The sequence below is a fragment of the Corvus kubaryi genome, unplaced genomic scaffold (assembly GCF_017639235.1).
Source record: "Corvus kubaryi isolate FWS band 111438036 unplaced genomic scaffold, C.kubaryi_AGA036_p1.0 74, whole genome shotgun sequence".
NCBI classification, from domain to species: Eukaryota; Metazoa; Chordata; class Aves; order Passeriformes; family Corvidae; genus Corvus; species Corvus kubaryi.
In genome coordinates this window covers 1,125,734-1,142,390 of record NW_024582061.1, presented here as the reverse complement: position 1 = coordinate 1,142,390, position 16,657 = coordinate 1,125,734, and the positions used below count along the sequence as shown (strand labels likewise).

Below are 16,657 nucleotides of genomic sequence, written 5' to 3'. Positions count from 1 at the left end.
GTATGTTAAAAAATGCAGACACTACAATAAAAGGGAAGTATTGCATTTTGAACTATGGAAGTCTTCACTTAGCATTCAATTTCCACATTTTTCTTTTTTGTTTTACCTCTATTGGACTTGAATGATGCCACTTATGATTGAAGTATGCTTGGAAATCTGTACAATACAGATACTGCTTTTCTCATCTTTAAGAATTTCTTCATCATAAAATCACAGAACCCTACAATTACTAAGCTTGGAAAAGATCTGTAAGATCATAAAGTCCAACCATCAACCCAGCACCATCATGTTTACCACTAAACCATGTTCTCAAGTACCACATCCACACCTTTTGTGAACACTTCCAGGGATGGTGACTCCACTGCATCCCTGAGCAGCCCGTTCCAGTGTTTGCCCACCCTTTCCATGAAGACATTTTCCCTGATATCTAATCTGAATTTCCCCGGCACAATTTGAGGCAATTTCCGTCCACGGCCTTTCCACGTCCTTACAACTAAAGCAAGAAAATGTAGAAGCTGATGAAGACAGACTTCCATTTTGCAATTGAATCATAAGCCATGTGCTTTCTGAAAAGGGGGCAGGGAAAAGGAAAACAAAAAAGAGGGGAAAATAAAACACAAGACAATTTCACTTTGTAAATGTACAAACCTTCACAAAGCTAAAAATAATTGTCTTAAACAATTCTGTAGCTATCAGCATGCCTAAATTCTACTTCAAAAAAAGGTTACTCAGTATGTGGTCAAGAGGACTATTTTTAACCTGATGGTCAACCACCGTGAAATTGCATGTACTAAGATGTAACTTCTGATACACAGATTAACCCTGGAGCTGAAGAGATTTCCCCTCACCAAGATTTCAATAGTTCCTGAAAAAGCTGGTATTCTATAGCAAATACACAGACTACATGCTGCTTTCACAACCAGTCTGCAACGTCTTAAGGAGACTTCTCTAGGTTCTACAAAATAACTTCTTTATACAACAGTGCAAAGGGTACAAGCAGAAACACCAACTCTTTACCTAATGAATTCTGGTACCGAAATGTTTGTCTACATGTAAACTGAACATTTCGTCGCTCATGACCACCCATGACAAAGGTGAGGCAGACGATACTCGATGGCCCTGTATGTGGATGCTTTAAATTCACTCACGGCTCCCTTTGTTCCCTTCAGGGCTTTATTTTCACAGAACGACTGAGCCAGGCTCTAGTGCATGCTTTTCACTTAATTATTATATTGACATTATCTCATTTAACAATTACATTGTATGGTCTAAAGGACCACAGCGGCTCATCTGATCCCACCTCCCTGCTCCAGCAAGGCCATCCCAGAGCACACAGCATAAGATTGCATCCAGATGGGTCTGGAATATCTCCAGTGAGGAGACTTCACACCCTCTCTGGACAATCTGTTCAGGGCTCGGGCACTGCCCAGGGAAGAAGTTCTGCCTCATGTCCAGGTGGAACTTCCTGGGCATCAGTTCCTGCCCCTTCCTCTTGTGCCATGGCTGGGCCCCATGGAGCAGAGCCTGATCCCTGCTCTGAGCCCTCCCTGCAGACAGGAACAGACAGGGATGAGGGCCCCTCTTGTGGGGAGAGATAAGATAGAATTTGGTTGCGGGCTGTGGGATGTGCCTGCAGAGGCACATGGCAGTACAAAGGAGCACATGGCGGCACAGAGAAGCTTGTCTCCACCAGACCCTGGGAGGAGGAGGTGGCACACGGCAGACCCCTATGGAGAGGAGCCTGCTGGCAGCTGACAGACGGGTGAACAGCGCATGATCACCCCATGGAAGGACATTTAGAAAGTGTGTTGCTGATGTGGCAACATGGGATAGGTCATGTAGTGAGGATTGCCATATAAGGAAACACTGTGCCTTAGAAAAGTGTATAAAACCAGCTCATTCCTTTGAATAAACGATTCAGATTCCCTGCTGCTCTGGGTGTGTGACTCAATCGCTACACCCTCTCAGCTGTGTCTCCTCCTGAGGCTGGACAGGCCCAGCTTCCTCAGCCTTTCCTTGTAAGAGATGCTCCAGTCCCCACAAAGACTTCATGTCACACAGTGCCATTTGCAGAATGAGATTGTGTATGAGATGAAAATTAAAATCCCTGGAGTTCTGAGGACAAGACTTTACGCATTAGGATTTAAAATTCAATACCTTGTTTCCTTCTGTTCCGCATGGTTAGAACAGGAGCCCACAAACGTGCTCAACAATCTCTTCAAAAAACCTTGACAGCACATGTAGAGGCTTCAAACAGTCCTAAGAGATGTCCATTCTTTTTATTTGGGTCAGACAACACAGTGATAGTTTTGAGTACAAGCCTCTGCCTTTATTGGAGTTATAAAACAAACAGAGATATAAAAGAGATCCAACCAAAGCACATACAAAGCTGTACATCTCTTGTCAGACTGCAAACATAAAGCTTACAAACTTGTATCTCTCTTAATGGTCTAACCAGTAATATGCAGGAAAAACAGAGCTGGAGTGCCCCCTCTGCACTGGAGCAGACACAAAGCCTAACAAGTCCTGGGACCACGTCCCAGGCTCCTGAGAGCCTGCACACTTTTAGAGTTGCCTGCAAGCTTTGCAAATCCAAACTGTGGGCTGTGAGCCATCAGGGAGAGCAGCTCTGGCTGTTTGTAAACAACGGCAGAATGCTTTGTGATAGACTGCCAGTCCTGGAAAAATAAAACCTCCAACTCAGCATAAGGTGTAGACCTCTATTAGTATAAAAACTGAGTTTCCACCACTACCATCCGGTCATTGACTTGTTTCCTTGTGGCTGCAAGTTAAAGCAACTTCCAGTCATAGAGTTATTTGCCTCTTCACCACCATGAATCATACCACAAATACTGATGAAAATGTATTTTCCTTGGAAAACAATCTGTCTAGACTACTGAAATTGAATGTACAATACATATATGGGTTCTGTCATTTAACGTTATTAAAATAGTACTTAGTATTTTATTGCTGTAAATAAAATTAATGTCTAGCTACCTATTATATTTCCACCTTGGTCTTACTGCACTTGCTGCAGTGCAGACTAGTAACCCATTTTTACCATCTGTGGAATACCAAGAATGTTGTGTTTAGTAAGTTTCTGCTCCCCCTCCCCTCCATCTCCTCCACTTCAGAAACAAAGTCATGCTCTTAATTTTTTTTTCTTTCCCTTCAGAAGTGCCAACTCTAATTTTAACAGAACATTACGTGCACTGATTGGACAACCCTTGTGTTCTTGGAAGATAAATGTCTAGGCAAAATATCAACACTTTGTTCTGACTTAAAAGGAGAATTTGACTTAAAGGCAAGTAAAATTCTTGCCATGCTATTAAAAATGTGGAGTTACAAATAAATTAGAAGGGAGCTGGAAGAAACCATCAGACCACACATCAAACTAGCCTCTGATGCAAATTAAGTTCCAACGAGGTCTCGTAACGGGACATTCAAGAAAAACTTACTTGTGCATTTACTAGGAAAAGACTCAGTTTGACAGACCTTTGACGAGATCAGGTTCAAGCCAACTCTGATTCGTACAGTGCTAATAAGGCTTATCAAATATAGTATTAGAACCATTTTCTTTATCTCCTGTTATTTTAATTGCATCATTTAATTTTTACAAAGTAAACATAAATGAGGCTTGCGCTCATTTCTTTAACAAATTATCTATTAAAATCTAAAGGCATGTGAAACGGGCCTCCTGTTACATCCCCACAAGTAGCGAAAACACATGCCTGAGATTTCTCTCCTATGTGAAGTAAAACACTTTTAAGTGCTTGCAGACCTGGGAACTGCCTTTATTAGCTTCCTGCACACATTAGGATGTAAAATCTTGTCCTTGAATCAGCCCAAAAGCTGAGCCTAAATCTAATGCAATGTCTCTTTAAAGATCCTGCTGCAGTGAAATGAGCAAGTTTGAAGTACTGGGGAGTCTCAAACTGGGCTTAAACCATGCCAGGAAACCAAGAAAAATAAGGAGGACTTGACCACCCACTATGCATTATTACTGGTGTCTGACTGCGAGACACACTCCTCCTACATGATACCTTGTACAGGTCTGAAAAAAAAAAAAAGAAGAAAATTATTAACATGTAAAGTACTAACCAAGACTATGAACAAATTTCTCCAATTACTTTTGATAGCATGCTGTTTGATTTAACCCAAAATTTCCACTGAAGTGCTTATATTTTCCCTCAAAAAAGCTGAATCATCTTTTTCTGTAAGTCTGTGGAAAGAGTACCAGACTTCCCCCCACTTCCTTGTACCATTTATATTCTGTATCTGGCTAATAAATGGACCACAGTCCTTTTGGAACACAGAATTACAAGAAACTTACACTTTACTTGCATATCCACATTAATGTACAGCAACAGTTTTATCATCAACCTTTTTTTGGGCATTACCATTTTACCATTTAGCTTTATACCTGTAAAGGCAGCTTACCTCTTCTCATTGCCATGTCTTTTTGTACCACACGTGGTATATACCCAGAGGATGGAAGAAAGGGGAAGAACTTGATGTCTCTCACAAACTTACCTCCAGAAATCCCACATAACTTGGCAATATTCCCTAAAACTCTCAACAAAAGCAAAGGAGAGACACATTTCTCTCCAAGCCCAAAGCTGCTAGCAAAAAAGGATGCTGCAGGATAGGAAATACAAGTCTTGTAGCTTTTGTCTGGAAAGCCATGGTTAGACAACTCCTGCTTTTCCACCAGAGGAGAGTCTGGAAGCTGTGCCACAGCAGTGATAATCAAACGGTTGAGAGCATGACATGATGAACTCCTACATAATTATAACCACTTGGATTTTTATCCCAATAGGCAACAGATGCCTCCCATTGTTCCCTCTGCCCAGATCTTCCTCTAGCTTCTTTCCATCCCCCTGCCACCTTCACTTTCCCTGGAGGAAAAACTGTAGACCCCTTGGGCCTCTGTGGGAGGCTCTTTAGAAGGGATTCTTCCTCTCAGCACACGTGAAAAAAGTTAAGCTTCTTCTCCCTGCATTAAATTTATGATGCTCTGTCTTTAGGAAGCTCTCTGCAGTTAAAAGGTTTGTTTGCCCCATTCTTCCCACCTTTATCTTGAGATCCTAATGTCCCTGCTGCAAAAAACATGGCAACCATCTTAAATCTAGAGATGTTTCTGCAAGGTTTGATTCACATATATTTGTGTAGAATGGAAACCTGCCTCATTATGAATCTTGCTGACATTATTCACTGGGGTAGTGTAGGGGACACTAAAGAGCAAGCAAGGAAGGAAAGGACTTACAGAACACTGTATTTAGAGATCCACAGAAATACAGGCATTACTGTTCATTTCAAGCCTCAACCAAAGTAACCAGAAACCATTCTAATTAAATAGACATCAGCAAACTCCTATTTCCTTTGTGCTCCAAGTGGATATCAGTCCACATTATAAAACCACTATGCATGCGGCATAAATCAGCAACATCTTGGCAGGCTATGCTAGAAAGCTTCCCAATTGCAGGAGCAGGACAAAAACAAACCAGCCCTACACACTGTCTAGAAGCTGTACCAGCAACAAGACCAGGGGAGCCCACAGGGCAGCCCACTGACCTACTAATTGTTCTGACTTAGGGACATTTCCTCAGGTTACTCTCTCTCCTAGAAGGAGCAAAATTATTTAAACTGACTCTGAGACAGTCACTGCCTCTGCCTCCCAGTACAGCAATCAAAACATCTTTCCATGAGTGCCATGAGAAGGACAGTTTTGATCATCAATACAAGAAGTATCAAACTGCTGGAAAGCACCAGCTTTTTAATCACTATTTCAAAGTCTGCTTCCAATGCCACCTATGCCATCAGTACCTGACAGGCAAACCTCATTCGGCAGGATCTGGTCTGTAATTCAAATTGTACCTCCACAACTTGCTGCAATAAAACACTTTTATACTCATATATGCACAGGCCATAAAATAATTCAGCACAGCTTAAACAGAGACTATTTACAAGGGCCTGGCCTGACAGGATGAGGGGGAATGGCTTCCCACTGCCAGAAGGCAGGGTTAGATGAGATATTAGGGAGAAATTGTTCCCTGCACAGGTTGCCCAGAGAAGCTGCGGCTGCCTCAGCCCTGCAAGTGTCCAAGGCCAGGCTGGATGGGGCTTGGAGCAACGTGGTATAGTGGAACCATGGCAAGGGGTTGAACAAGATGATCTTTAATGTCCCTTCCAACCCAGGCCATTCTGTGATTCTAAATCAGACCTTTACTGCAGAAGCAACAAGACTCAAGGAGAGAATCAAGCCCACAGTAGGAAAAAAAACCCCACTACCACAAATCACTGCATTCCAACAGTAGAACATTTAGACCAGAGTCAGGAAAAGATTTTAAAATGAGAGGAGAGTCTTCCATGGGACTAGTAAGGGATAAAGACAGCAAACTGGAGCTGACTATATGTGGACACAAGAGCCTACAACTACAGTTGCCTGTAATACTGAAGATCCAAGCCCTGCTGGAAGTTGGAAGCCCCACCCCCTCTTCCATTTTTTTTTTGCCATTAAGATAAGAAAGTGTTGCATTTAAGTAGAATCCCTGGTCCTACAATGGATCCTACAATGCCCTTCTTCAGTGGATTTAAACTCTCTCAAATCCCACTCCACTCCAAGTGTTATAAACCGACCAAAGAAATTAAGGCCTGTGTCAAGTTCCCATATTTATACCAGAAGTCATAGCCAACACTACACAGACACGTCAGGTTGAAAACACTGGTAACACTGGCATTTACTCAAAATCTCAGTTCCTGCTGTTTCACACAAATATACACAAATACCCCACACCTGCAGGGCACAGGGAACTGTGGCTGTACGCACTGCACAAGATCCAAAGTGTGGGACTCCCAGGGAACGGGGAGCTAATCACTGCAGGCAGGGCCAGTACTACATGCACAAGAGCTAAAGAGAATTCTGTATTTGCTAACTCAGGACAACTCATCAGTCTGAGTGCTCTTGGTCCAGATTTGGCTCTTTTCCTTCTGTAGACAGCTGGAAGCAGTGTAAAGGTTGGCTCCCTATTTTGGAGTTTCTGCAAAAAGGCCAAATCACAAAGCCTTGGAACAATGACCCGAACCAAGACCCAAGCAAATCAGAGTCTTTCCACAGCCTTCAATGAATTTTGGACCAACCTACGAGAACCAAGAGAACATTCTTGCCCACAGCAGGTTGCATCAGGTTGACAGCCTTTGGGAACGTGAAGTTGCACAGCTGGAACCCTTGCTGTAGGTGTTCTGAAGACAGTTCATTAAAAATCTGTGGCAATATTCACCAAAACACAGCAGAGACAGAACAGTTGTACAGTTACTGTTAAACTGCAGTATAGGGCAGGACTGGAGAATCTGTGCATCTGGTAACTTCCCACTGCACAGCAGCAAGTTCTGCCTGTACCTTTAACCTTTAGCCAAGGGACAACTGCCTATTGCTAGAAAACCTCACAATTGCTTCTTACCATAGATATTTCTGGGAGATGCTCGCACTCACTTTTAAGAGGAACTCAGATTCATTAAAAAAAAAAAAAAGAAAAAGAAAAAAAAAAAGCTAAACACAAAGGAAGAACAACAAAAAAACCAAAACCAACAAAAAAACCCCCACCAAACGGTACAAAAGAACAAACCAATTACTTAAAACTTTCCTGTTTGGTAAAGCTGTAAAATGCTCTGAGCTATAATAATTAGGGGATAGCAAAACTTAAAAAAACAGAGGACTTTCTTAAGCTATGGAAACATGAAACCAAAATCCCAATACAAGTGCAACTAGCAGTTTACTCCTACCAGATAGTGTATCAACTGATTGTTAGGGCACACACTCTGCAAATGCTAGAGACCATGAAAATCCCAATATTATTTTTACAGATTGGAAAAACACAAAGGCCAAAAACAACACCAATAACTCAAATAAAAAACTCAAGCTTATGTTTACATAAAAGTTTGATGAGTATAATATATTCGTCACACTCCCACAATTATTCCACGAAAATACTATAAATATTATTTTGACAATGTAATTATAGTTTTTATTTTAACAGTGGCAGCAAAGTATTGGCACCAATCCCCCATACAAAAATCCTAACAGACAAAGCAAAGATCACACATGGAAACTGGCAACTCTTAAGGTCAGGGCTGTCCTTTATTCCTATGTCTAAAAAAAGTCTGTTTAAGTTAGCAGCTGGTTTATTTAAGCTGTAATACATATGTAGCTTTAATTATGCTAGCTGCAAGCAAAAGGAAACCCCAAATACAAAAATAAATGGGAGTGCAGATTTTTAAATTCTCTTTTTTTCCAAGCAACTGAGGCATGTTCCTTTCATGCTGCTTTTTGGGAATTAACCCCATGGACTGTAGGTCCACTCTCTCTGTGGGAACTGCTTTCTCCCTCTTCCTCTCCCTCAAAAGAAAAGCTAATGTGAACCTAAATTGAGAATGTCACCTATTAAGAGTTCATGATGACTGTATGACAGGTAAAATGATTCATGTTTTATAGCCACTCACTCATTCCACATAGATCAGCAAGTAACATGACTTGTACAAAAAAATCTGCAGCACAGTAATTTACTGTATTTGGTCACAAAACCCCCAAGATCCCCAGCAAAACAGTATGCCTTCTCCTTCACAGATAAATATATGGGGCACTGATGTAGGAAGAGAGGAAAGATTAACTTTTCTTCCTTAATCCTGTTCGTTTAAATTTAGTAGCCATTGTGTATGAGAGTCTCCAGGACACAATTTAGAAATTACCCCTTTTCCAAATCCATATAAACAAGCCTTAGAAGACACTTGTTCAGGCAGTTACAGACCTCTCCTTATATACAATAAAACTTGGCAATGGTTTCCCAAATGCACTGGGTGAGCTCTGCTATGATGTCTGTCTAGCAAAAAGTTACTATGTGTGTTCCATCACATTTCCCAAGCATGCTTTAAAATATTTATTTTTTATATAGAAAACATTAGCAGTAATTTGGAAATGAAACTATTCAGGGCAACATTATTAAAGCCTACAAAAAAGTGAAAGCAAAATGCAATTTTTAAAAGAATAAAACAGAAGAATTAAAAATACTGGACAAGAGATAAAAGGGAAGCACAAAAGATGAGAGTGATTCCTTTGGTCAATATTGGCATTCATTAAAGAACATTTAGGTTCCATAACTGACCACTCTGTTTCTCCTTCCTGTTGATTTAAAAGACCTTGCTGAATGACCAGCATTTCAAATAATTTCAAGAATAGGTGAAAAGTAGTTAACCTGTAATGCCAGTACATAAGCCTCTAATGCTCAGATTTTCAAACTAAGCCTTAAATGCCCAGATTTTTCTACTCACTGGTTCTGCAAAGGTACCACTCCAATGCATTCCAAAAAGTCCAAGTGTTTACTCCTAGCTCATTTTCCTACTGTCAAAACAGTCTTTTTAAGGGGACTGCTGCCTTCTAGGGAAAGAGAAGAAATAAGGAGATAAATAAATATTGACAAGAAACAGTAAACAGTTAAGGACACATGGCTGCTCATTTAAGAAGGAATACAGGAAAACCAACTCAGTGTGCTAAGCAGGTAGCGTCACCTTCCCCTGCTCTTCTGTACCTTCAAAATTAGCCAGCCTTGATTTTCCACTGTAATTCCAAACTGCCAATCTTTGAGTGCAGAAATGGAAAAGGTCAGAGCAAAGAAACATCTCCTGGTTTTTTTCACTGAGCAAGGATGGAACTGAAAGTTTTGTTTCCCCTACACCCTCTTGAAAAAGTAGAAACCACTTCACTGGTATTTAACCATTTTGCAAAAGTCAGGAAGACTTTTGCAAACACAACAATTTAACCCTGTTTTAGTCATGCTATTCTTCAGAAAAACAAAAACATTTGATTACATATCTCCTTCTGTAAACCTTTGAAAATTACTTTAAATTAACGACTTTTTAGAAGGGAGAAGGTACCCCAGGTAGCTGGTGGAAATTTATTTCCTCTTGCCATTTAATTTCAGGGATCTCTCCTAAAAAAATGTCAACATGATTTTCTAGTACTACATGAGCTCCTACAGCTTATATTCAGTGGCTTTTGAAACCCAGCATGTCTTCACCTTCAAAAGCTTACAAAGAAATCAAGTATCCTTCTTTGCTCAGCTGTGTGATGTTCTTCAGACCTCAGGGGAGCTTTTGTCTTCTTACTTAATCAAAGATGAAATGCTTCCATCCCATTTGGCTTTTGCAAGAAACAATCTCTGGAAGCTATAGATAGGCCTAGGTCCCTTACATCTCATTTCTGAAGCATGTGCACACCCCTATTTTTAAAATCTATTTTTAGTGTCTATGAAGGAGTGATATTTTTACTTATACAGCATTCTGAATTCAAAGGGTACTAATTGCTCTCTCTTCTGCAGAGTGTGTCTCTTCCACACTGATGAATTAAAACACACTTCACAAGGCACTTTCTTCCCAGACCATGAGCAACTGATAAAGCACCAATGGGTCAAAAGCAACTGGCTTTTCATTAGCTAAAAGAAAAATATGCATGAGAACTGATCAAGTCCAAAACAGCTGGAGTAGTTCAACAACATCGACTGAAGCTGAACCCATGGTACGATAAATGATCCTGGTGGACAGAAGAGAGAGAAAATAAAAGTGGCAGAAAAGGAGAGAGAAAAAAAGGAGGATAAAGGAAAATAGGAAGAGAGAGGAGAAAAAGGAGGAGAAAAATAGGACAGAGAAAAAAGGAGGACAGAGGAAAGAAAGAAGAGAGGAAAGAAAGAAGACAGAATAAAAAGGGGACAGAGGAAGAAAGGGAGAGAAAAAAGAAGAGACAAAAATGAAGAGAAAAAGGGAGAGAGGGAAAAGGAAGACAGAAAAATGGAAAGAGGGAAGAGGAGAGGGAAACAGAGAAAAAAGGGGCAGGGGGGACGAAAAGAAGCTCAAAGCAAGGAACATTTTTTATGGCTGCCTTGTAAGAACATGGCATTTGTAGTACTTGAAAAACGTTTAAAATAAGACATCACACATTTTCCCACACATCCTCCCTCATGAAAGGAAGCATGAACAGGTGTTAGACATATGATATTCATGTTGCTGAACATCCTACCAGAAAATGCTCAAGTTACTATAATAAGCGCAGTATTAAAAATTTACATAGAGTCATCTTTCATCACTGATTTTAAAGGAATGCTTTAAATTCTGTTCTGAAGAGAGTATCTGTAGCTGTTTAACTACACCTGGACATTTTGCAGAAAATTGGAAGCAAGGTCAAATTCCTGTTCAAGGATTCAAGGTTATCATCCACTACAATTTATCCAAAGTTTCTGGACTTTGTAGAATTATGAGCAGAGAACACCCCAAACCTTGCTTTAACAGGCAGCACATCTGGACATGGATTTTGGCTGAGATCCCCAGCAGTGCCTGTGACATGAACAGAGGCTCTTAACATTTTGTACCAAAAAATTCTATAGCAGCTGAGGGAGCTGGGAGGGCTGGAGAAAAGGAGGCTCAGGGGAGACCTTCCAGCTCTCCACAACTCCCTGACAGGAGGGGGCAGCCAGGGGGGCATAGGGCTCTGCTCACGGGGAACAAGGGACAGGACAAGAGGAAATGGCCTCAAGCTGTGCCACGGGAGGGTCAGGTTGGGCATCAGAAGGAACTTCTTCATGGAAAATGTGGTCAGACAATGCCAGGGATGGCCCAGGGAGGTGGTGAAGTTCCTGTCCCTGGAGGTGTCCAAGGAAGGATTGGATGTGGCACTCAGTGCTCTGGTCTGGGTGACAAGGTGGGGATCAGTCACAGGCTGGACTTGATGGTCTTGGAGGTCTTTTCCAACCTCAGTGACTCTGTGATCCTATGAACCCCCAACAGCAGTCATCCAACTGTTGGCTTCTTCATGCAACTCCTCAGAGCAGGTTCCCTTTTCCAAGCAGTACAAAATACATATTGCTCAAGACAGGTTAGCTGTAAGAAAGATTAGTTTTAGGAATGTCTTAGATTACCACAGATGTACTATGTAAGCAATTATGGGAAATGAAACTAGGCCATGGAATTCAACTCAAAGTAATAGGGGAAGTAAGCAGGGAGGAAATGTGGGGACAAACAGCTAACTTTAGAAATACCATAAAAGAAAGGACTAAAAATGTTAGTGTTTTTTTAATGCAAGTATTAAAAAGAAAGGAGACTATTATTACAGGGACAGCTGGCTTGTAGGTGGGATTGGACAATCTCTGAATGCCATATGTATGAATTAACTATTTTTCAACCTACCTGAAGTTTCAAAGAGCTATTTCAGGACAAACATTCTAACTCTCCTTCAAGGATTCTGGTCCATTGTCTGGATGCCATATCACATATTCAAAACAACAGCTTTTTCCACAGCTGGCTGGGATAAGTATTACAAGCATACAGGAATTTATCTCATTTTTAAAGCATTAACAAAAAGAAGTGATATATGGTGAAAACATGCAGTAGAGTTGTTTCAGCAAATATACTGAACTGAACCCAATTAACCATGTATAAAACCCCTGGACAACTATTTTGAAGTATTACTCCTAGCAGAGAGGATACAAAGGAGGCTGAATTTATTTAAATAAATATTAGCAACAGTTTTCAGTCATACCACTTTGCACAATACCTCCTTTTTTGTTGCTTTGATCATGCCCTCTCCCTTAACCATCACACTGGTCACAGCAGTGGCCAAAAAATATATACTTTTATTTCACTTCTGGTTTTATCCATTTGAAATTGTACTACACTGAACTTTCTTACAAAAATTACCACAGCACTCACTTACTAGTCTTAACAGCTACCAATGGATAAGAGTGCAAACATGCCACAGCCAGGTTAAATGAATTTTTCAGTCTGCAGAAAGAATTTTCAATCTCGTCTTTGTAAATATGATAATGTTGGAACTTCAAGTTTATTCAGCCTACAATGATTTGCTTTGGGAATTTTTCACAGGAACATGATCTGAAACATTTAGTGCTGTTCAGTCTGCAGTACAGCATTACCTCCTCTTCCTTGGGCTTTGTTGCTATGGAAGCAACATGAAGGTACTTTAAAAACCTTAAGAATATACACAGGCACCAAGAGGGATCATCCAATCCAAGCAGCCATTTGAGGGAGGAAATGATACATACTCAAATGAACAACTTGAAATACTCCACTTAACACCTAATTATCTGCAAGAACAAAATACACATGCTACTCTAGCCCTGTGACCTGATTTCCTGTATGAAACATGAGGAGAATCATGAAACAGTTACAGTTAATAAACACAGTACCATTTACTAATTTCATGGGTCTCTTTTTGTTTCAACAGTGCTATCCAAGTCCAATTTAGCAATTTGCTTTGGTACAACCAATAATCCAGTAAAATTTAACTGTTAACTTCTGAGGTAAACCTTGCAGAAGGAACTGGTGCTCCAGGCACTACATTAATTTCCACTTAGAACAAAGTTCATCAGATCACTCAGCAAGGAATTAGCAACACTTGCTTGTCTACAATTTTTTGTTGTTGTACTAACACAGGTGGAACACATAAGCCATGCTCATTGCAGAGGTTCCCCAAGGAGATCAGCGCTACTTACAGCATCAAATGAACCACCTATCCTGGGCCAATACAGCAAATCTTGGTTGTAACTCAGATGTATTTACTAAATGGCTTTGTAGAGTAACAGTCACAAAACAACTTTTACCGAAATCCTGAAAACTGTCTTGTCAATGCCACCCTTACGTTCAATGTTGATAAACAGAGATTTTACACCATCCGCTGGCTAGGGAAAATTGCCTGAAGCAGATTAATCAAATTACTGGGTTTTACCCCCTTTGCTTTTTGCTCAATAGCATTCCCTCTTCTTCTTCAAACCCATGAGCAGAGAACAGCACACACATGTGACAGCCCAGCAAGGATGGGCCAGCAGCCATGAAGCCAAAGCAGAGACCACAGGCCATGCCTGTATCCAACAACAGGCACATCCTGCTCCCTCTGCTGCAGGCATGGGGCAACACCTCTGGCAGGTGGCACTCTTAAACCACAATTCCTGATGCTTTGAGTGGGCTGAAGGTGGCAAGCCCATTTTCCCAGTACAGCTTTTTGAGCCCACTGCTGTCCAAGGCCCCAGCAGGGACAGTGACAGGCTGGAGAGAAGCAACATTTTGGCTCCCATCACTTTTCCTTTTATCTTGCTGGTCTGCAAAGCAGTTCACAACTGTGGTGCAGGACACTCTTGCCCTCCATGACCTTTCCCAGTCCTTCCTGTAACATGGCTTGAAAGTCACCCCTGTGTGCCATCACTTCCTCCTCTTTACGGCCACTGACCAGGCCCTCTTTCTGCCACCCACAAAGCTTATAGTTTGGCTCCTCCCACACTGAAGGGCTGTGCTGGCATCACCAACCCTTCCCTGGCAGCAAGATTCCAGCAACAGGTCCAGGAGTCAACCTGGCTTAAGCACAATACCCTCACATGCCTGCAGAGCTTCATTTTGAGCCAAATGTAGCAGCAAAAGGAAACCAGTCTTCTGAACTTCATTGCTCCCTCACAGCTTCATAAAGGTGTTTGAGGGTAAGTTACTGTATGACAGTCATTCCACCTGCTTCCACAAAATGACAGAAAAGCAGCTGCAGAAACCCAGTAAAAAACCTCATCTGAGGAACAGGAGTGAAAAGAAATAAAAGAAGCACAAGAAAACAAACATTCTTTACTGTCTGCAGCCACAGACAGTCACAACTGGAAGTCCACTGTGTAAAACCCCACACGTACACACTGGAAAACACAGATTGTGAGGAGAATTATTGAAAATGCCTTAATATCCAGTGAAATGAGTAACGATAACTACCACTAGGGAGGACAGGTAACAGTCACATTTTCTCTTCACTGCATCAAAAGAAAAACTCATCTGTTAAGGAAACATGAACACTACTCAAATCAGTACTTAATTCTTGGCAGATACCATCCTGGCTGGCCAGCAACCCTGGTACACAAATGAAAACTAAAAATAATTTTTAAAAAGTCACAGACAAAATTTTCTTCCTGGAATCAGATAAATTATTTTAAGTATCATCAAAATAAAAAAGAGGTTCATTTTATTATGTTTGCAGATCAAATAAAAAGAGTAAACAGCAGAATGTATTTTGAATGGAGGTACTATAGGAACTTTTCCTTTCATAAAACCAAATATCCTGCTTCATATTAAAGAGTTTCCACATATCTTTCCTTTAGCAATCGACAAGAAAGAGTTCAGTGAAAATACAGCTGAACTAGACTTGAGGCTGAGACCTTTTCCTAGCAGTCTAAGAGAGGGCCAATTCTTAACTGCAATTCAAGAAAGAATTAAGTTTATTTATAAAACAAATGCATCAGTAAAGTGACATCATACTGCCCCCATGTAAAAAAATACAGTGCAGGCTATACATTTAACAAAATCCCCAACCTTACCAGTCAGTAACAATTCTTCTTTGATTTGTATTCCATGAAGCAACTTTATCAAATGGACAGATGTAGAGATGAGACCCAAGTGCCTATTATTAAATTGGGAAAAAACCACAATAATTCACTTGATAAGAAATACACTCAAAAAAATTTAAAAGGCTTTTCGAAGTTAACAGGAAATCTTTAGCATCTTCAGAACCTCTGAAACAAAAATCAGTTTCTCCTATGTTACTGCCTGCCTATCAGTAGCCACATTATGACCATCAGAAGCAAATCAAAGGGGTTTATTGCATCATCCTGCATTTTACCAATTTTGGGCACAGAACCTTCAGAGCTAAGTACCCCTTCCTCCCTTTTTGCTATTCTTCCTATCAAACATTAAATATTAGCAAGCTATTCCTGTAATTTAAACAGCTGTATTTGTGTAAAAACTTTGCTTTGTCTGGAGGTCAAGCATCCAGAACAAGAGTCATATATTTTACTTCATAATAAACTTGGAGTAGTTTCAATGCCAACAAAGCAATTAGTGACAGTCACCGAAAAAACAATAGGGCCAGCTCAAAGGGAAACATACACAGCTCTCAGAGAGAAGCAGAGAAGGCCAAGTAATCATTTATCCTTTCTCCAGTGAAGAGGAATCGAATCATAGGTAGACTCTCAGAATGATTTGCACTGAAATTTCTGTGGCATTAACAGAATTCTGCCCCAGCACAGAAACTAAGACTTGGTCCCATGTCAAAATTACATTTAGTTTAATAAATCAAATTTGACAAATCCCAAGAAGACAATTTTTAAGACTGTAGTCCCCAATAATTCTTTGCTGTAACCACCTCGTGACAAGTCTTTGGGGGGTTTTTTTGTTGGTTGGTTGGTTGGTTGGTTGGTTGGTTGGTTTGGGGTTCTCGTGGGGCATCTGGGCAAGGAGAGTGTTTGTTGCTATTTTGTTGGGTTTTTTAAAAACATCAACCAGACTATCTGGTCATCACTAACTACAGCTAGATTGCATCACAAGTATCCCTTCAATGTTGCAACAGACACAACCAAACAACAGAGAGGCTAAATAACTTAAGGAGCCAGATTGATTTAATATCCTTTAAGCTCAACTTGCCTGTATATATGTATCAGGATTAACACGCACAGTTCTACATGCTGTGTGCTGCCAGGAAAGCCAGACAGATCTAAATAAACCTTAAAAGACATGCTAATCCTGTAACTGATTACTAAGACTATTTACTTATTCATAATGTTATAAAAAAATTAGAGAA

At 40.6% G+C, this 16,657-nt stretch overlaps 1 protein-coding gene across 4 annotated transcripts in view; it reads right to left on the bottom strand.

Moving 5' to 3' along the window:
- Positions 1 to 16,657, bottom strand: part of ATXN10 (ataxin 10) — a 96,890-nt gene that overhangs the window by 73,461 nt on the left and 6,772 nt on the right. For all 4 annotated transcript variants that reach the window (XM_042050688.1, XM_042050690.1, XM_042050691.1 and 1 more), the window contains one exon: positions 15,399 to 15,481. In XM_042050688.1, the coding sequence (XP_041906622.1) occupies positions 15,399 to 15,481 (83 nt within the window). The remainder of the gene's footprint in view (positions 1 to 15,398; positions 15,482 to 16,657) is intronic.